Raw genomic sequence first — 21,403 nt, forward strand, 5'->3', positions numbered from 1 at the left:
TGTCTCTCTTTGGTTCTGCAAGTATGAAATAAAGAACATCACTGGCTGCCTCCCAAAAGGGTCTCAGACTTCCCAGCAGGAAGGACGATGACTGAGATGAGAGGGCCCCCTTTACAGGGAGGGCAAAGATGGGGAAAATGGGGGATGGGATCTTAGAAGAATGGACAGGGATGGTAGGGACCACCCAGGAGATAAAGAAAACATGGGTTGAGGGGAAAGCTGGGGAAGCTCCTGAAGCATGTACAGTAGCTAATTGTCAAATTTTAAGCACTTAGCCTTTTAAATCTCTTTCCCCCCCCTCCCTTTCCTTTACACACACACAGAGCAAAGGCATAGTTCACATTCAGAAGTAACAGCTTGCAAAGACATTTGAAACTGAAGCAGATTTTTAAATTTAGCACAGCTTTCTCAGTGTTTTCTAATCCTGGCTCAAACTTTGGACTTTGTTAGAATTTGTTACAAACAAGAATGTTAAGAAGTTCCCAGACTTTGATGGGCTTTGCTAAATTTAAACCTATGGTGAAATTTTTATAGGAAATTACAGACCAAAACCAATATAGCCATAAGGAAAGACCACAGCAGAGCTTCTTGTATCTTCTCTCTTGTAAAGCTCTGCAGGATGGGTGTCACAAAACTTAGCTCCCAGTGCAAGCCCTACATTTCTCTCCTCTGGTGCTCTCTGGTCCAGGCTTTCCCACACACAGTAATGCATTCCCTAATATGACTTTACAGCAGCTCCCCAGAGGAGTGGGGAGCTGGAGCACCAGGAGCAGGCTTGGCTGCCTGAAAGCCAACTATTGTTCCAGAAGCAAGCAGCCCCACCAGGCACACTGACTCCCTGTCTCCAGAGGGAATGCATGCACAGGGTTTCTCTCCACCTCCCAATACGCTGGGGCACAGAAACACTGTAATTCTGTGTTAATTGGGTAGACCCCATACTTTAATTAAAATGGAACTCCAGACTTTGCCCGTTGTACCTCCAGTTAGGTTGTATTACTGCTTAGCTAAATCAAATCTACCCTGGTGGTGGTTCCCCCTTTCCTTCACTGCACAAGTCCTCCACAAGAAATATCCTCCTCTCTTTTTGCTCTGCTGGCATATTGTCAAGGCTCACCCTACCCATGGGTCCAGGGGCTCCATTTCAACCCTGTTCCCTGATGTACTGGATCACTCACTGTTTCTCCTGGATTGTCTCTGGCCCCTTCTGTTGCTCCTGACTGGCACCATCGATGGAGTCTGAACCTGATTCATCACCTTGCTTCACATGGAGTTGTTGATGGGACCTTGTAACGCACATCCAGCTCTGCCCATCAAGCTCAGATGCTGCAGGACTTCCCTGGCTGATGAGGGCACTGCCTGTGCTGGGTTCACCATCAGCACACAGCCTGATGCCCTCATGGTGCAGCCCAGTTCCTGATGCTCCCTGTTGCTAACAACCACTGCAATTTGACAGGGGCCTTCTCCTCAGCAAAGTCACCAAATCAGACTCCTGGCTTATTTACTCTTATAGCACGTGCAACTAGTGGCAATAGCAGTGAGCTCCACGAAGGGTCTGCCATCTAAAACTGTGGTGAACACAATCTGGGAGCATGGAAGAGACCAAAATTAAAATGGAACTGCTGTTGGAAGAAGTAGGGGGTGAGAAGGACAATGCAGGTGAAGTCTGATAAGCAAATGGACAGCATTTTAAAATCAAGACTGAGGAAAACACGGAAGAGGCTGCACCAAAGACTTCGGGAAATGAGCAGGGAGACTGAAGGTGGCTACAATAATGTTGAGAGCTCCTTTAGAGGCAGGACCATGCATGAGGCAACATAGCATAAACTGTCCTTTGGTGACCTGTGGAGAAGTGTGTACCCAACCAGCATTGCAAGTCTCTGTCAGGCACAATGACTCAGCAGAGAAAGTATTGGATTCAGAAGGTTTTTCCTCACTGCACAGGAGGAGCGAATGCTGAAGAGCAAATCCTGTTACTCGCTAGCCATCTCACATATGTGTTACAGTCAAGGCTTGTCGTGGTTCTGCTTTGCTAACGGGGCACAAACATGTATCTACCATATGCAAAAAGGACAAGATATAGAGTCAGCAGGACTGTGAAGCCTGACACCAAACCTCCCTCAAACCCTGGCTTTCATCAGACCTTCTTGGGGCCATGACAAAGAACTGTTATACTCTTGGCTCACATTTTGCAGAAATAAAACCTTAATCTATGCCTCTTGTCCAGCTCCTTATCTCCCACTTTTCTGTCTGTTTTGCAAGATGACACTCACTTAATCTGGGCAGAGGAGAGAGTAGAAAGGATGACATGTGCCTGAGAAGATATATAAGTAAAGGAATACACAAATCTATCACACACATGCATAGGAACATTCCACGTCTAGGAATACCCAGGGCATCAAAACTGACTGCTACATAAATAGTCGTTCACTACATCAGACTGAAGAGCACAGGGCAAACACTGCTCAGCAGATCTCTCCTGCCATCCCATAACCCCTCGTTTAGGTCTATGAAAATTTAATGCTGCATCTTATCAGAGTACATGTGTGTACTCATTATTTCCACATAACAAATTGGAAGAAACTGAAACCAATTACGAAAACAAATGTTGGACTAATCTTATTCAGGATATCATTTAATTCAATACAATCAGGTACTATTATTCTATTTTTTTCCCCCCAGGAAACTGTATTTCTATGCCTGCAAGAGAGAGTGAGCATAATCATATATTGTGTCCCACAACTGAGTTGTAACACTCTTTGAGTGCCTGTCTTTTTAAAAAGGGATCATTCCATGCACACTGTTCAATTAAATCAATGTACCTCTGGAACCAAAGTTGGAGTTTTACAAAGGCCATAATGCAAGCAGCATGTAATTTAAGTGTATTTTACATATTTATATTAAAATATACTGAATTTAGAAACATTCACATTTCCATATCTGTCCCTATCAGAGCTTCAGGAATCTTCAGCTAAACTATTTTAGTCAAGATGACTTTCAGGAATTTAATGTAAAACAGGCACCAAGCAAGCTCAGTGACTGGGCATACCACATATATATATATTTTTGACCATAAAAAGTGCAAAAGTTCACTCACTGTGTTAGTTTTATCCCACTCCTGATTAATGTTGAACATTTTAACAATTATGTTCTCTGAGGCTGTTAGCAATACACACATGCAGGCTTTGTATTTTTTCAGAGGTGCTCTAGCATAGAGCTTGTCTTGTTTTCTGCCAACACAGATGCTATAAAATCATGCTTGATTCAGTTTACTCCTTTCCTCCCCTCCCCTCCCTTCTTCCCTTTTCCTCAGCCTTATCCTCCTCCATGTTCTTGGGTGGGCAGATTCATGGGGAGACTTGGTTTTTAGTATAGCCACAACCAGGCAGTTTGCTACTCTCCTGAAGCACATCTGGGCTTTATATCAGGCCTTTAATTAATCCTCAGTGAAAGCCAAGCTATGACATTTTGACTGGGCAGGCTCCAGTTTTGGACAGGTCTTGATTTATTGCGACTGAGTCTCAACCTACTTTGATTTATTTCAGCTTTGGGGAGGAGGGCAAGAAATGAACAGAAAAAGCACTGTTGGATGCAGAACATGTGATGCACGTAAAGGACCTCCAGAGTACTGTGGCCCAAACGACAAATAGCTCAGACAATTTACAATAAAAATAAAATAAAAATAAGCACAAGTGATGAAAAGGTTTCAGTGAAAGAAATCACTTAAAGCAACAACTACAACTTTCAAAATGAGCAACAACAAATAATAAAAGAATTAGTGAACTAGGATCAAACTATTTGGCAGAAAGTGCCAACAAAGGAAGCTCATGCCTTATCTCTAAGTAAACAATAAATCCCTGGTCACTCATTAGTGTTAATCATGCCTCTCATCTGCATTCAGCTAAATACAGGGAGGCAGGACCAATGCTTTCCTGATGAGTAGCTTCCAAAGGAAAGGATGTTCTGCTATTGTCTGCCAGCTCGCCTTGGGTGGATGTCCTTTTGCAAGTCTCCCTCTTGAGCTGCACCGTGCACGACATGCACTGTGCCAAGTCCTCCGGACAGTGAGAACAAAGACAAGCAGAGCCAAACTCTTCATCTAAATAAAGCAACAAACATCACAGTAATAGTAGCCACTGAATAACAAATCCAATCTGTTCAAGGTATAAATCTTTCTTGTTTCTATGGGTAGGCCTGGTCTCTTAGGTCTTTTTTACATTCTATTTTAGTTCAAAGTCTGTTGGACAGATGACTTGGCAAGTTTATTCTAAATACTACTGTTGCTACTTTCAATTAAGTCCTGTTGCGTGTACACACAAAGGAACTCAGTATCTTGAAAATTCTAATACAACCAAGTAATTTTATTGTTTTCCTTTAAGTGTTTTTGTTAAAAATTCAAATACAGTTATTTATCCCTCTCTTGTATTTTCACCAACTGAAACTCAGTCTTTGTTATTGTGTTTTTCCCCTCTTACTACAGGAACTAGAGGATTTATGTCTCTTTCAAAAGAGAAGAAAGAATGAAGTTCTAGAAACTGAAAAGCAAAAAAAAAACAAACTAGTGTAAACAAACTGGCACTTTTTATTTGCTGACACCTATCAGGCTTAGGTGCCTAGTGAACTTCTAGCAGAAAGGATGTTTTTGTTAAAGACTGGGCACCTGCTGCTATTAAAATTTCAGTAACACCTCAGATGCCACCTCAACAGTCTCCACACGCAGCCTTGGAGAACAAATCTTTGCACTCCTGTTATTCCCTGTAACACAAGACAGAAGGACCAGCAAGACAAGAATCTGCCAGTATTACAAAGCAGAATAGGACACAAGTTGGGTAGGAAAATATTATGTGGGTTGTCTTTAAAAAGATTACAACTGAATGATTGAAGACATTAGTAAAAAGACATCTATGTGTTAATTTTTGAGTTTCAGGCTGAAATTTGGGAGAAAGGTCCACTGTACTTCATTGATCAGATGCATGTGTAAGTCTCACTGTGCACTTCGCCACCAAGTATGTAAGCAATAGGATTCAAAGCTTAAGATCACTTGTGTCTTCAGTTAATTAAGAGCAACTATAGGGATGTTCACTAGTGACTAGTTTTATCATCTGTAAAAAAGATGCATTTATTTTAGCAGTTGTAGGCTGACAGGCCTATTTGTGCTGGTAGGTTACACAGGGAACCCACATTTGCTGTCTACTCCCCTAATCAAGCGGGCAGAATGAGCTGACTTTTTGTCCCCAATACAAAATTACTAATTCTGCAGAAATAAAAAATATTCATATCCAGCAAATGCAATCCTGCAGAGCCAGTGTCTTTTAGTTTCAGGTGTAGAAGTCTAATTAGCGTTAAGAACAATTCTCAAGTCAAACATGTCTACTGAACACATCCTCTCATCTCTCTTCATCACTCTGTAAGAAAACAAATCATCAACATCTAATGCAAATGCTTGCTCCTTTCCATGCGTGTTTTTGTTTTGTGACCTACTCAGGTTAGGGAATTTCAGTCTACTTTCACAGACAGAATCAAGCACAGTGGCAGCCAGTGGCTCATTTTGGCCCAAGAGCAGGTGACAAGCATTCTGCTATAAACCAAGGTCTTCATCCCCATCTTGTATTGTCTGTACTTCCCCCCCATAGGAGGACGCAGTGTTATCACCATGAGCTGTGGTCCTCCTGAGTATAAATTTACTTTTGTCTGCCAGACAGTGCTTTTTTAATTGCTGCAGAACTGGTTTTGGGTGGGATTCCAGATACAACTTTCATCATGAACACTCCTATTTTGTTCTAGTTTACTGGCAGTTTTACTTTCTAGCTTTTATCTGCCATTATGAAATAGAAGAGTTTGTGTGATATTTCCTTCCAAGAAAGTGCAATAACACTGTAAGCTCCAGCAGTACTTTCTAAAAGCAACACAGCTGGAATTTGCAGAGACTAGTAGACTGTTTCACTTAAAGAGACTTTATATGAATCAGTATCCCAGTGAAAACCTGTATCTAGGCAAAAAGGATCAATTTAAGATACTACTAATAAAACTATCAGCTAAGTTCGGAGTTTTTTACAAGCAACTCCAGAATGTAAACAACTCTTCAAGACATAGTTAAGATAGTGGTTTAGGAATTTAATTTCCCTCTGTCCCCTACTCCCCACCTCTGACTTGAAATATTTATGACACATTGTATTTAAATGACCAGACTGCTACAAATCAGCGCAACTAATTGCCTATCATCAGTATGCAATTGTATGATGCAATTTGTTCCCAAACTTCATATGAATAAATGAAGCCAAGGGACTTGAGTCTTGTTTCTCTTTACTGCATAGTGTATTTTAAAGATAACTGTCAAATGTGCATGATTCTGCTATTATTTAACACTACTTTCTGTAATCACTCCAAAATTGATGTGGTAACAATGATGATTGATTCACTTTTGATTTGGGTGGACTTTTTACTCAAACTTGTTCTTTTGCCAGCTATACTTTTACACATGTGCCTGTTGGTTTTACACTGCCTTTCTTTAGATGTAACCTTATAAACATCAGCAACAAAAAAGCCTTCTTTAAAGGAAGTCTAATTTACTTAATTACAAGGAGTGAGCAGTTGTGCACCAATTCCATCATCCTGTCAAACTTGAGATTGAAAACCGGCACTGAGCAGGCCAGGTGAAAACTCTTTATTACGCTTCCTGGTTTTATTGGTAATGTGTTAAATGTCATTTTAATGTCTCCTGAGGTCACTTTTAGAGCCAAATTGTGGTTGTCCCTATCACAGGTGTGCTGTGTAACACTGGGCAGGCACAGAGCCTCTTTCTCTTCTGCTGGCCCTGTGCATAGATGTGTGAATGCACAATGAATGAAGTCAAGTCCCACCTAAGTCAATAATCATATTATTAGAAGAAGATTTCACTCGAAACCAGTTCCTTCAGTTGGTTTGCAATATCCTTAGTCTTCAGGCTTCCCAAGGAAGCAATGAGAAAACTCACAGCCCTCCAGCCCTCCTGGGGCTTGACCACTATACACATGTTCTTATTGCTATCTGGATCAAAAATGGTATTTTCTAAAATAGCACCCATATTTTTAAGATGCCACTAAAATGCTGTACATAATATAAAAGTGTTATATTAAGTGTGCTCAGACCATAAGAACTTGCAAAACCCACCAACCACCATCAGTTCTAAATTGTTACCTGCTCTTCAAATACCTTATAAATAAATAAACAAACAAACAAACAAACAAACAAATAAATAAAGGTTCTCCTAGAGATAAGGCAACAGCCTGGAGAGGGTCTTTGGAAGGGAAGTTTCTTTGTGCTCCCCCTTGGCATTCCCAGAAAGCAGAACACAGCAGGGCCCTGCTCTATGGTAGGCTCTTCCCTGCAAACCAGTATCATTTCTGTTACAAGCACTGTCAACTCAGAAAGACACATTCCAGCGGTGAATACCGTGGTCATGGCATATGAATCACTGGAAAACGTTCACAAGGTATTATGGGCTGAAATAAAACATCAAATAAACACAAACATGGAACATGCACACATAGGAGCAGTGGTGATTCCCCATCTGTAGCTTGAATATGACACTTAAATCCCAGCCTCCTCTGGGCACGAGGGTTCAAGAGCAAAGCTGTTGGCAACCAGATGATGGTGATATGAGGTCAGTGCCCATCAGCCACCAAATGCCTCTTGGACTTTCCCTTACTGGGAGATGGACAGATCTTGTAATCTGGCAGATGAACCATTTTAAACCAGCAGTGATTTTAGTCTGTATCTACCTTGGATATCAGTAATAATACTGGCAATAAAATGAAAAGGGTATACTTAAAATAGTTTTCCCTTGTCAATTATTTCCCCTATAAAATGAATATGATATATTAAAAACCTAATGCTTGTTGAATTTAAAACACCTCAGAGGAAGAGAGAAGTTCCCACCAGACTTGGAAAAGTAGTGTTGGTTTGGAAATAAATACAGCATAATAAATTAATGTTAAGGGGAAAATATGTCTATTGCATAAGAAATATACTGCATCAGCAACACAAAGCATTACTTTTTCTAGTTAAATAATGTGCAGTGCAGCAAGATCATGATTTGTACCAACTTGTCATTATGTCAAAAGCAACATATGTGCCCATTATTAGAACATTACCGTTGCCTTGATAAACTGTTACTGTGTAGAGGAACATCTCACTTGCTAGAGGTCAAGGCAGAAGTAGGAGTTAATGCTCTACTAATATCATTTACTCCTCCTTAAAAAAATCTATAAAGTGCACTTGGAAGAAGGAATACTTCTTCTGATATTAAAAAAATAAAGATCAAACCCATTTACGGTTCAAGAAATAATTATGCACAACTTGCACTAAAAAATATCAGCATCTAAAAAACACAAAGCTTGTTATTAAGAGCAAAGTTAAAGAGTAAGCAAATGTGCTTGGACTGCATTACATTCTCAAAAAAAAAATTCCCAATTATTTGTCCTTGCAGAGAGGTGATGTTTCATATGTATAGTTAGGGATCCCCTAATTTTCTTCCTCAAATCCAACAGAGAGATCCTTTTAATCTCACTGCAGAACAGAAAATTTGGACGCAGATATATGAGCCTACTCACTTAAGAAGCATCACTGAAACCTTTATTTCACTAGAAGAATTGAAATGGCCACCGAGGTTGCTAACAGCAGGAGTCGCCCAGTGCATCTGCAGGGTGTGTGAGGAAGGACAGCTGCTTGGCTCCCTTGCACCAGGCAGCCTTGACCCTCCCTCACAGGAGGAAGTGCTGGGAAGGTTTGAAGGAACCACCAGCTGGTTTGCACAGCCCATGTAAGCTGCAGACACTGCATGGTGTCAGGGCCTCACTGTTTACTTCACTCTCTTCAATCCAGGGCTGCAAGCAAATCCATCCCAGTCTCACTGACTGGGGACCAGGGCTAAGAAAACACCAATGTCACCTGCCTTGCAAATGTAATGCACCTCATGCTCCTGAGGAAAGACACAATTGCTTTTACTGCAGAAATCATGTGGATTTTGAGATAAAGAGAGAAAGGAGTCAAGCACACAATAGCAATAAGCTTTCTTCACATACTTAACCTGGTAACCAAGTCAACCATCCCCAGGGAAAGCTTAAAATCGGCCAAAGAAGGCCAACTGGAAAGTTCAGCTGCTCTATCTTTGGATCATTAATGTTAGTTGTTAGGTCAAGGCTTCATCCAAAAACACCTACAGCTAAAATTCAAGTATTTCTGCTACAACTAAAAGTGGCATATTAAGTGCACCCTGTGGGTTTGGGGAATGTTTTCCACTCAAACAAACAAAAAAATGGTATTTCTTTTCTGTACCCAGATCAGGAAAGGACAGTCATTCTGCTGATAACCAATCTTCTTAATAATACACTGAATATTAACAGCTAGAGTACAATAAAAGTGACCCATGACATTTTAATTTATCCTCTGAAACATTTCTTCTTTCAGTGGAATGGCCTGAAATTGCTGAAAGGCTAAAAACTTTGGTTTGGGGAATGCACTGCCCATGATGTTTTACTGGCTTAATTTCAAATGAAAACAATTACTGTATAGTGAGGATGTTACCACATAGACATAACAACACCATTAACTATTTTTGACTTCCAGTGTAAATTGAACCATTATGGGGTTTTAAAAAGGTACTCATTAAATTTTAATGATCTGTTTTAAGGGATTTTTTCCCCTTATTAAAATTCAAACTATGCTACAGAGCTTTCTCAGAATGTGGCACACTACTCTAAGCTTCAAATAAATCATAGATTAGTTAATAAAGAGAAACTATCTCGGTTATTACAGGTGAGGCTGGTAGCAGTACCTGTTATTAATGTTGCCTAACATTTACCAATAAAAGATGCTGCTCCTTGTTCTTTAAAATGTTGCCAAATACCAACTGACTGAATTAAAAATGTCTGAGTTCAAAGGTAAACACACTTGGTTGTTTTTGGTTTTCCACTCATGACAGGAAAAAGAGCAAAGAAATGAAGGGAAAATGTCAATTAAAGTGATTCAGCTGACTAAAGAATACCTTTCATTTGTATTAGCTCCCGCATAAACTTCAATATTTTTTTTCCATGAATTAGGGTTTTCCTTGTTGTACAGTCATTCATCATGGCTAGGCTTCATGAACCAAGATTTAGGTTGTTGTACAGTAAGTATTTGAAATTTTGCATGCAGAGCACTAGAGAATGTTTGAAGACATTTCCTTCAGATTTGCCTTGAACTTGCCCAATTCATAAACTTTATGTGGACTACAATGAAAAAAGAAGTTGGAATCACGACTTACACATGCTGAAGAGAGACTTGTGAAACCTTTGCTGCTAAATTTTGTGCAGATTCACCTTGTGGCAAACACTCCATTCCATGACGGGGCAGTGGTTTCGCTTCGGGTGCAGCTGCCGCCCTGAGCAGGCTCTGGTGGATTCACTCTCTGGGTCCAGGCAATCCCATCTCCCTCGTGAGATTCATCTCTTTCCCACAGTCTCATCTGCAGTTGCCCCAAGTTAAAATCACCACAAGACTGACTGGAAGGTGGAAGAGACCCTTTTTTTATTGTTTATATGTCTTGTTTTCACCCTGGTGTTATGTTGCCACCTGCTAATGAGTAAACACTGTCCTGCATCATGCACTGACATGGACTTCAGTGATGGTGTTTAGATACTGCATTATGTAGTCTCTCTGCTAACATCTATATGTCTTCTACCAACCTTATAACAAATAAAAGTATAGCTCCTAAACACGGACCCTGTCATAATTTTACTCAGGTTTTCACACATTGCCAGACAGAACAGAAAACTAAAATTATAGGAACACAGCATGGATTTACAGTTCCTTATGCAAAGTGCCTTAATTTGGTATTCTCAAGAAGAACACACTGCAAAAGCAGAATTTGTCAGGAGGACTCTTGTAGTTGTGTTATTGTATGGAAGAGATACTGCATTCAAGCTGCAATGGTAAAATAGGTCAGTCTCAGAAATATGACAACAATACATAATTTATCAATCTGGAAACCTTATACTTGAAAGAAGCCTTAGTCTAACCTTTCCATCACTCCAATTGAATTGTAAGACCACCGCTGTAACAAGACCACTTAGAAAACCACCAGGGTGGCCTTGATAATAATACACATATCATTGTTGAGGCACAGGAAACTAAACCAGATGGTTTTGCTGAGGAAAGCACTTTTTTTTTTTTTGGCTTTGTAAAGCCTAAAAACACTAATAGGTCAAACATGAAAGTGGTGAAAAAGAAAGTTAAAGGAAGATCTATGTAAATAAGAAAAAAAATCTATTTACATATATGTTTCCCTCAAAGAAAATATGTCTGCAAGAAAATAAAAAGGGGAAAATGATGCTATAGTTCTGAAATAGATCAGGACAGTTTTCTGAAAGAAAAAAGTCTAACAGCAACACTTACAGTTGGACTTACAGTCCACCATTGCTGCTGGAAATCAATATCATATGATCTGTATTACTACATATTGTAATTAATACCCTTTTATTTCTTCATTTTTATGTTTTAATTATGAAGACCATTCCTGTCTATTGCAACAAACTACTTATGTACTTATACAATCTCTTATTATAAAATTTAAAGAGACAACAACACATACACTAACCTCTGAAAATACATGAAATTGAAAATAATTTCCACAAAAATCATCCAGGCACAGAAACAATCCTTGGAGGTGGTCAAGAAACAACTGGACATGGCACTCAGTTCTCTGGTCTAGCTGACAAGGAGGTGATCAGTCACAAGTTGGACTTGATGATCTTGGAGGTCTTTTCCAACCTCAGAGATTCTGTGGTTCTCTGATATACAGGTTGTGTATGTGTGAGCATGACCACATGAATAAAGTGTGTTCAGATTTTCTCATTTATGCTGTGGTTATTTAGAATCATATTATTTACAGACTTCAGCGTTTCAAAAACTATGAAGGACTTGGTATGGGTTTTTTTTTTCTTTAATGTAGACATCATCCACATGAGTAAAATTAAGATGATAGTGTATTACTCTGTTGGGAATTGCAACTGTTTCTAATAGTCAAGAATTCTAATCTAAATTGCATGCACTGAAGGAAATGCATAATAACATCTTTTATTCTGCAGACTTATTTATGAAAATGTAAGCCTTTATTTAGCATTAAAAAGGAAAACTTTTACTGTCACAGTTATTCTAAAACATGTTTTCTCTTCATAAGAGAATGTTTGCCTATATTTTCAAAATCTGAAAGAAGATGCTTGAGAATTATACCTAAATTTTTCTGGCACCAAATCGTGCTCTAACAGAAAGAAAACATAATTATTTAAATTTCAAATTCTTCTCTGCTTGTAGGAGAGAATGGAGAAGAAATGTACACTGAGCTTCACTATATGCTTATAATTTGTGACAGTTTATTTTGGTGCTGCTCAGAAACAGCCTTGGAGAAAATGTTTGGTATTCAGTACCAATCTAGTCCACTCAGCATTTGACTAATATCAGCTAGTTAAAAAAGTGATTTATGAAACCAGAAGTCAAGTGGGGCCACAGGTGCCCGACTGACCCTAAGGAGCCTGATGGAGCCTACCTGGTCAGCAATGAAGAGAGATAAATTACAGCAGTGCCTCACAGGATCCTGTTTTGATTCTGCATGAGAGACATGCTGAGGAGACACCATTTTTGTGGCCAGTGGTGCCATCTAACACCTCATATCAAGACTTGAGCTTCCTTTGCAGAGTTGGAATATTTCAGCTGGGGTGCAATGCATATAAATAAGTTACTAAAGCAATGGTAGCATGAATTGACCTTGAAAATCCACTTATCTCTGTCTTTTTGCTATAAACTCAACTAGAGGGAAGACAATCTTTACTTCTTGGACCTGCTCTTCCAGCACCCTTGCTGTGTCATGAGGAAGTGGCTGTATGGCAGTGCCAGTGCCTGGGGGTCAGTGCTGGGTGAACTTCACAACGTTCATTTGAGACCAGCTGAGACCATGCTTGGCCAGTTAGGCTGGCTGTATTGTATCCTGAGAACTGGATCATTATTTGCATGGATGATGGAACATATTACAATGGGCAAATGCCACTTCCTTTTCCCTGGACACATCCTATCTCCATGTGTCCAAAGTATTTACATGAGGAAAAGAGTAATTGTGCTCTTAGCAAAAGCATACTTACTTTGGGAAGATGTTGCTTTCTAAACAGTCTCATCCTTTCAGCACGAGACTTACTTCTACATTAAAGATTTTTAAACTAGAATCTAATTGTAGTTAATACACATGCTTCTAGGAAAGATCCTGCTTCAGCAAGTACCTGTCAAGTAGCAGTTCCAAAGGAGCACAGTCTTACAAACTTTTCTCCTACAAGTTCATACAGGCCTTGCTGCTCTCACAATTACTTCACCTAGATAGAAGCAATAACCAGTTCAGTGGATAGTCACATCAACTGAAGCAGATTTGATTTAATTTGAAGATCAGTTTGGCTTAATAGAGCCATTAGTTATCCCAGTTCAGGCAAGCCAATGGGTAGAAAATATTCTCATTTTGAAATACACAAAATACACTTTACCTGAATGGCTATACCCTCATACCAAAACAAGTCCATCACTGAGGGTTTGAAATGATGTCTTAACTTTTATTAGTGCTATTGACTTCAAACATAAAAACTAAGCAGTAAGAAAGGAAGAACTTTTTTCACTTCAGTCTGCAAGAAAAGGGTAATTCCCATTTAGAAATATGCCTTAAATTCATGTGCCAATCTCATAACTATAGGAGGTATTGATAGTTACACAGACAGATACAACTGACTTTCTTTTTATAACCAACAGTCCTTAACAAAGTAAGACTCCAACCAGCAAGAATTCAGCTGAGATTAGAGGATTAATCATAAAAAACTTCAAGTCTTAGCAGACTAATGTAAAATGTATCTCAAAAGACAACACATCCTTAACTACTAGAAAACAACAAAACAGAACTAGAAATGCCTTCATCAACAGTCTTGCTGGCTCACTCTTTTTCTTATGCACAAGAGTAAAGTAAAAATTTAAATAATTCTGTCTGGCAAGAGTTTTTATATTTAAACAGACACACAAACATACAAGAAGGGATTTCCCACAATAGAAATGGTAGCAGTTGTTTCCAAGAGTCAGTTTCTGCCTATTAGAGTGGGAAGATTAAAATCATGAATAAAAGGCCAGGTGATACTGACTAGAGATTTAAACACAGATTAGATTTTTAATGTCCATTTCAACAGGCACAAAATGGTTTAAGACAATGAAAATGGCTGTGCATTTTCTTGTGCATTTTAGTCACAGAGTAAAATATGAACCAGCACCAGGATCAATTGATTAAAAAAAAAGAGTAAGATGGGAAGTCTCTCTATAAGCAGTTTCTTAATATGCTTGGTTGGCCTGTAAAATAACTTACTATATATTACTTATTTATAAACTGTTCTCTTTTGCTTTGATTGCTTTCTTATACATTATTTAAATATAAATTAATGGAAGCTGATTCCCATACATTCAGAATATCAAATGCACTTTGACTTCACCATGAATGTAGGCATATACTTAATTTTAAACATTTGACTAGACATGTAATTAATTGAATTGGAGCCAATTATGACCAAGTTATGAGTCCTCTGTAATTATTGCTTGAAATACTGCTGGATTTTCATTGAAGGCAAGAGAAAATATTTTTGATCTGTATGAATACCTAAAGACTATTAAAACTGTTACCTTTGACTTGTTCTATTAGTTTTTTAAGATATATATTGATGGGCACAGCATTTTTCAGTGCAGTATTTATCCTGTTTGGACAACACTGAGATGTGGGCAGAGCAACTGCAGAAGGCAACCTGATCATCAGTGGGTGAGAAAGGGGAAACTGAAGGTAAGGAAGAAAAAGCCTCACCTGTTGAACTGTAATATGAACTTGCTCTTTTTCCAGAGCCGCTTTCCAATGTGACTGTGTTTTATTTGTTGGCCTTCCCTTTACATCTTTACATGTGTCTATTATGTCCCCAAGACCAATACTTTAAAGTTTCAGTGGCAGGTCTAGCTTCATGATTTCATTTACAGTATTTTGCAAGTAGGAAATTTAAAAAGCAACCAACTAGTGATGGATTTACTCCTGGAAAAGCTGGCAGCCCTTAGCTTGGACAGGTGCACTCTTCACTGGGTTAAGAACTGGATGGATGGCCAGGCCCAGAGAGTGGTGATGAATGGTGCTGGACCCAGGTGATATCCTATAACTAGTGGTGTGCTCCAAGGATCAATGTTGCACCCAGTTCTGTTTCATATCTTTATTGATGATCTGGATGAGGGGATTGAGTCCACCATTAGCAAAGTCATGGATGACACCAGCTGGTTTGGAGGGTCACTCTCCTGGAGTGTGTTTTATAAGTGGCATAGAAATGAATCATACTCTTAAGGCTTGCTTCTGAACTAATAATTGAAAATACCTAGCAGATGGTCTGCAACAAATAAAAGGTATGTTACTCTCACAAAGCAAAATAGTATGCAGAAGATTCATATGTCAACAGCACTTTTTCTTCTTCCAACTCAGTGGCATTGATCCTCATCTCTAATATAATCTCATGAGATACATGCTAGATCACAGCAGAGTAAAAATGGAGAAAGTGATGCAAGAGGCAGCAGCATTTTCTGCCAATATGATAAGAATTACTAATGTAATTTTAAGTTAAAATTGATAATCCCACATCAAAAATTTTCAATGCCTACTTATTTCTATTCTGTTCTCCTCAAACACTGAATGGAATCTTTCTAGTGAGTTGGACTTCTCAGTTTTCATTCACCAGCACAATGCTGTTGTACCCTGTTCATGCAGGGGGCAGTTCAAGTCCCAGATCAAAAGGCTGATCAAGTACTTGAACCTCGAACTTCTGAATCATCTGTTACTAAAGCTAACCTCAAACCACCTCTTGATGGGCTCCAGTGTAGGCACACTCTTCCATGCTTTACTATATACAAAAGAGTTTGCCCAAAATCACAGTGGGCTTTTTAAAGACCAGACGTTCCAAGTCTGTCCACAAACTCAGTGGGAGTTTGCTCCTCAACTTTCACGAGATCAGGAATCGTCCCATAATATTTTATAAAACAACAAAAAGGAATGTATTTATGGTTTTATTATTATCCCTAATAAGGAAATAAGAAGAAAGAAAACACAGTACATGGTCTATATGCACATGTGTTACTTGTATTAATATCAATGGGATTTAAAACTACATATGGAGAGGATAAGATATATCCCTATGTGTTCAGCCATATGCTTAAGGAAGCTCCCCAAATGCTTGTAAATATGATTGTGCTTTCTAACATACTATGCATTTATTTGAACAATGTTAAATCTCTAAACCCTACTTTCCAGTCCATTAAAGACTCAAATAATTGTTTATTTCCAGTTTAAAGTTACTCTACTTTTTAGCCATTAGAAGGCTGCCTGTAACCACATTTCCACAATACTCAGGGAATTAGAGAATTGATAATAACTCTCCCATTATCCGAAGGGGTACCTCTCTGGGATGAGAAATACTCAAGATGAACTATATTTTAGTGAGGAATTTGTTCCAGAAGATTTTGGGACAGGCCCAAAATGTGTAGCTGAAAGGCCTGGAATGCTACTTGCACAAAAAACATGTGTTCGTGCCATAGACCTCAGACAACTACATTCCTCCTGGAGGCCAAAGGCCTTGAAAGCTAGTCATTCTTCTGAATAGACTTGTTCTCATTTCCTTTCTGATTTTAAAGATTGGAATGATAGCCCCAACAGGCTGAGGGAGCTGGGCCTGTTCAGCCTCAAGAAGAGATGACTGAGTGGGCATGTATGTAATCCATGTCTGTAAGTGTCTGATGGGAGAGTGTCAAGAGGTTGGGCACAGGCTCTTCTCTATGGTGCCAAGTAGCAGGACAGGACACAAAGAGCAGAAACAGATGTACAGAATTTCCATGTGAATATGAGGAAGAACTTCTTTACTATGTGGGTGACCACACACTTGAACAGATTGCCTGGAGAGATTGTGATGTCTTTCTCACTGGAGATATTCAAGAACTGTCTGCACAAAATCCTATGCCATGTGCTCTGGGGGAATCCTGCTCGAGCAGGAAGGTTGGACCAGATGACCCACTGTGGTTCCTTCCAACCTGACCTATTCTGTGATACTGTGAACACAGGACAAGGGTCTGACCCAAAAGGCACAAAAGGGTTATTCTGGATTTCCTTTATGGAGAAAATATCAGGTTTCATCCCATGATTTATAACCTACTACAAGTTGTTTTGAAATGAGATATCTGAAGTCTTTATGAAATATCCAATGCCTGTCAGCAAATTATATTCATTATGTTTATGAAACTGATAATTTTATTTGACTTACCTTTTGCTTCCTGTCAGTTGAGACTTGGTAATTGATTGTATGAACACTCTTGATCATAGTTTTATGCATTAATAGTATGATCGGTCTGATACTGGTTAAACTGCTTCAAGAGCAACAAATACAAAACAATAGTCTTGGAGGCAGAGTCATGACACCCATGGTGCCCTTAGCATCTCACATGCAAATGCTTCACAGAACCAAAGCCAACTAAATTTACAGTTGGCTCCCAAAAAGAACCTTCTCCTTTTACTTTGATGTAACCCTTTTGATGCCAAGGTGATATGGTAGTTTACTTTTTTTGCAGTCATCCAGAACACAAGTTTATATTGAGGCATTATGATTTTGTTTTTGTAGTGTTTCTTCTTGACTCTAAGCAAGATTTGAGAGCTCAACTTTCATTTTACCTTTAAAATATAAATTTATGACAAAATTCAGACTCTTTCCTACTGCGATACTTCTTATTTTGTAATATAGAAAAACAAACAGTCATCATCTTTTTAAACTACATCAATGAATGGTGAAGTAAAATCCGGTTTCCCAGCAAGGAATTATTAAAAGACAGAAATAGTCCAATGACCACAGGAAATCTTTAAGCACCAAAATGGGGACAAAAATCTCCTGGGGAAAGGACAATATTTCCTACATGGTCATTCATGTCTCCTTGTAATACAATACAGGGGTATTGTTTGTTTGTCTGCTTAAGTAGATGGGTAGAATAAAATTAGAAACAAATCCTGACTACAAAAACATTTCAAACACTAAATGCAGGCTCTGGTGTTCCAATACATGCTATCACAACTATGTTGTGATGCTTCTTTCTAATGTATAACCAGAGAGACCTTTTATCATTAATATATACATCATTCTTGCCTTATTAAATAAAGGTCACCAACCTCCAGCAGGATCTTTGAATTTAGGTCAGACTGCATCTTGCTGCAGTCCTAATAGTGGTCATAAAATTTGTCAAAAGAATAGAAGAAATACTCTAAAATAGATCTACATTATAATCATACGCCTTCCTCAGGAATTCAGGCAAGGAATGTAAACCCAAAGATTTATTTTTCTGTTCAGGTCATGCCTGGGGTAGACTGCTGTGTTACTAAATTCCCTAATCTGAAGTCAAGAGCAACGTAAAGTTAACAGATCTCAATAGGCAAAAAAAATCTCGAGATAGCCCTCTGTGGACCATAACCCGAAGTTACAGCAATAAGCATTATCCCCACCATGAAGATGATTCAGAAAAAGGCCCACAGCGTACCTCAACGTAGTCCCTGGCATGGCCCCAGTCTCTCTTAGCATCCAGATTGCCCAGGCTGAAACAGTCCAGCTGTCCAAGGTGAATCTTTGCTACCGATCGGCTAATTTTTCGAGTGACAAAGTTGGCCCCTGGAATAGAAACAAAAGGTAGTATCAGCATAGTCACAGTGGCAGATAACTGGCCACAGGAACCACCTTATACAGCTCAGCACATGGTACTTTCAGTCTTCATTCACTCCCCTTGCATCACCTAGACCCTGCCACCTTTTATCATTTGAGCAGGCTAAGAAGCTTCCAATGCAAGTGTCACATTAACTGCACTTTCACAAAGAACATCTTTTTTTGTGGGACTTCTTAAGCATTCCTAATTTGCTGCCTCAGTATTCACTCCAGGCATAAAGCCAAAGAAAATAATTTGGAATGTCAGTTCTTAAACACAAAATGCAAAAGGTTACATAAAGAAGACAGGCATCTTAGACCACCCTCAGGTTTTTTGTTGCCATTTCTGTTTTTCTTTTAAATTTTTTTACAGGAATGCATATATCTAAATAATTTTGTTCATTAATAAAAAAAGGGAGACTATGCAAATACTACATATTCTCCAAAGGACTGTAATGGTTAAATGCATTCCTGTTTTCTAGTTTTTTAGGATTCTTTTTCCACCAGGTTCAGTTAGGTCATGACATTGTGATTTCAACTTTCTGAGTTGAAGACTGTACATTATTTTATCATATTTCAGTATTTTGTTCACTGTATTACTTTGGAAAAGTTGAGTACCCATTTCTGCTCCTGGTAGAGTTGCTTTAAATAATATTTGTTGTTACTTATTTTTGTATCTTGATTTTTAGATTATGATGGCTGTGTTTCTAAAAGGTGGTCACAGCCTCCTCGAAAGCAGAGGGATTTGATTTTAGACCATGAGTTTAGGCTAAATAAGCCCAGTGGCATTTGCACACTAATAAGCCACAAAAATTAAAATTACATGCCTTTTTAATAGCTAGAGAAAATATGATTAAGTGGTGACAGATGATACCTCATCCAAATGAAAAACAGGAAAGGTAGTGAAAATTACTGCACTTGTGAAATGCTCTTAGCAAATTTCAAAAGTCCTAAGTAGTGCATAAATGCAGTTTTTTTCATTATGGAACTCTGCTGTTGAGATATGCATCTCAATATATTCTGTTTCCTATCAAACATATGGTAGGCTGCTGCAATGTTATTAAATAATGCCAAGTGTCTTTTTCAAACTACTAATTTTTCCTTAATGTGAAGAGCACTACACTAATTTTCTGTGTCATTTCAGTCTGCCAAAAGTAAAAAACAAAAGAGCACACCTCTAAAAACGATGTGGAATGAAGCACTTGAATAATTCATGCCCCACCACAGCATTAAGAGAGTATTTTAGCTTTGCATCTACTGCTGAACTCATTAGAATTGTGGTTAATAGCCATTTAGGATATACCATCAGTTTGTGCCTGTTTTTTAAAGGTTGAAAATCATATAATTTCCATATTCCTTGAAAATTTGTTCACATATAAAGGAATCTTCCTGAATAGCATAATTTGTGAACTTTCAGGAACAAAATATACTCCAGAGTCTTTTTTAAAGCAAAGTTTCTCAAAAATTCGACAGGACCAACACTGACCAACCCTGCTACTGCAACTTCTGAAAGCAAAGCACTGTAGTTCTCCTGTTTCTGGCTGGACAGGCTTGAACCAGGAATGGAGGTCTGGCTTAACAGAAACCAGGGACAGTCTCTTTGGCTTAGTCACTTTTTGCCTTAACAAAGTACTCTGAGACCTTCACACAGATTATTGCTAATTAATTAGAAACAGATGGAAACTATTACAAAAACTTATTAGGGTTAGCTCTGAACCTTCCTAACCTACTGAAATAATTTCAGTTATCATTATTATTCAGCCACTAACAATTGAAGGAACAGCATTTCTTTTTTCTAGGATAAAGTATATGGCTTTATATTCCAGACTGCAAATGAGTAATAAGCAACCCTGAACGCTTTCAACACTACATTCCCATTTGCAGCAAAAGCAATGAGAGCTCTAGTCACCATCTGCATTAAAGAAAGTTTTACTGTCAACCTACATGACTAATGAATGTCAACTTCCATTTTGGAGCAACCACTTCCTCAGCATGGGAAAAAAAGAGTATTAGTTTGTGTGTGAGAGAACTTTTATGCTATCAAGTTAACTTTAAATATATGAAAGATACTGCACCAGAAAAAGCTGATTTGTCTAGCACAACACAGCAAATACAAGTAACTGCTGTCTTCTCACAGAGCCACTGTTAACTGGAGAGAAATGATCTTCAAGATATTCTCCAAGCAAAATCAGAATATTCCTCAAACCGCTGAAGTGAAGAACTAGAGAGCACCACAATGACAAATGAAAACCATTATTTTCCAGAAATATTGCAGTAAGGATTCCACAACTCCCTTTTTGGAAGTGCCTCAGCATTAAAGCTGTGGAAGAAAACTACTACTGAATGCTACTGTTCATCCTGACAAATGTGATTAGAATTTTTTTTTCATGCACCCAAGGACTCAATGGCACATTTCAGAAGCATTTAAATGATATGGTTCTTAAATAATGTTTAAATACTGATTCTCTTGAAACACAGTATGTGAAAATACCCCATTACACTATATGTTTGATCCCATGCCATTAAATGCACATCATTACTGGAATTTAAGCTGGTGCCCGCTGGAGTCATACAGAATAGTTAAGGCTATGTCAGCATTTCCATTAAAAAGCCCTGTCCTAGGGGTT

General features: G+C 38.6%; 1 protein-coding gene across 1 annotated transcript in view; it reads right to left on the bottom strand.

Annotated features, from left to right (window-relative positions):
• GMDS (GDP-mannose 4,6-dehydratase) overlaps positions 1–21,403 on the bottom strand; it is a 409,845-nt gene that overhangs the window by 203,820 nt on the left and 184,622 nt on the right. Inside the window, exon 7 of the mRNA XM_071553354.1 lies at positions 18,619–18,746. Coding sequence (XP_071409455.1) covers positions 18,619–18,746 — 128 coding nt within the window. The remainder of the gene's footprint in view (positions 1–18,618; positions 18,747–21,403) is intronic.

Source organism: Pithys albifrons, chromosome 4, assembly GCF_047495875.1.
Source record: "Pithys albifrons albifrons isolate INPA30051 chromosome 4, PitAlb_v1, whole genome shotgun sequence".
NCBI classification, from domain to species: Eukaryota; Metazoa; Chordata; class Aves; order Passeriformes; family Thamnophilidae; genus Pithys; species Pithys albifrons.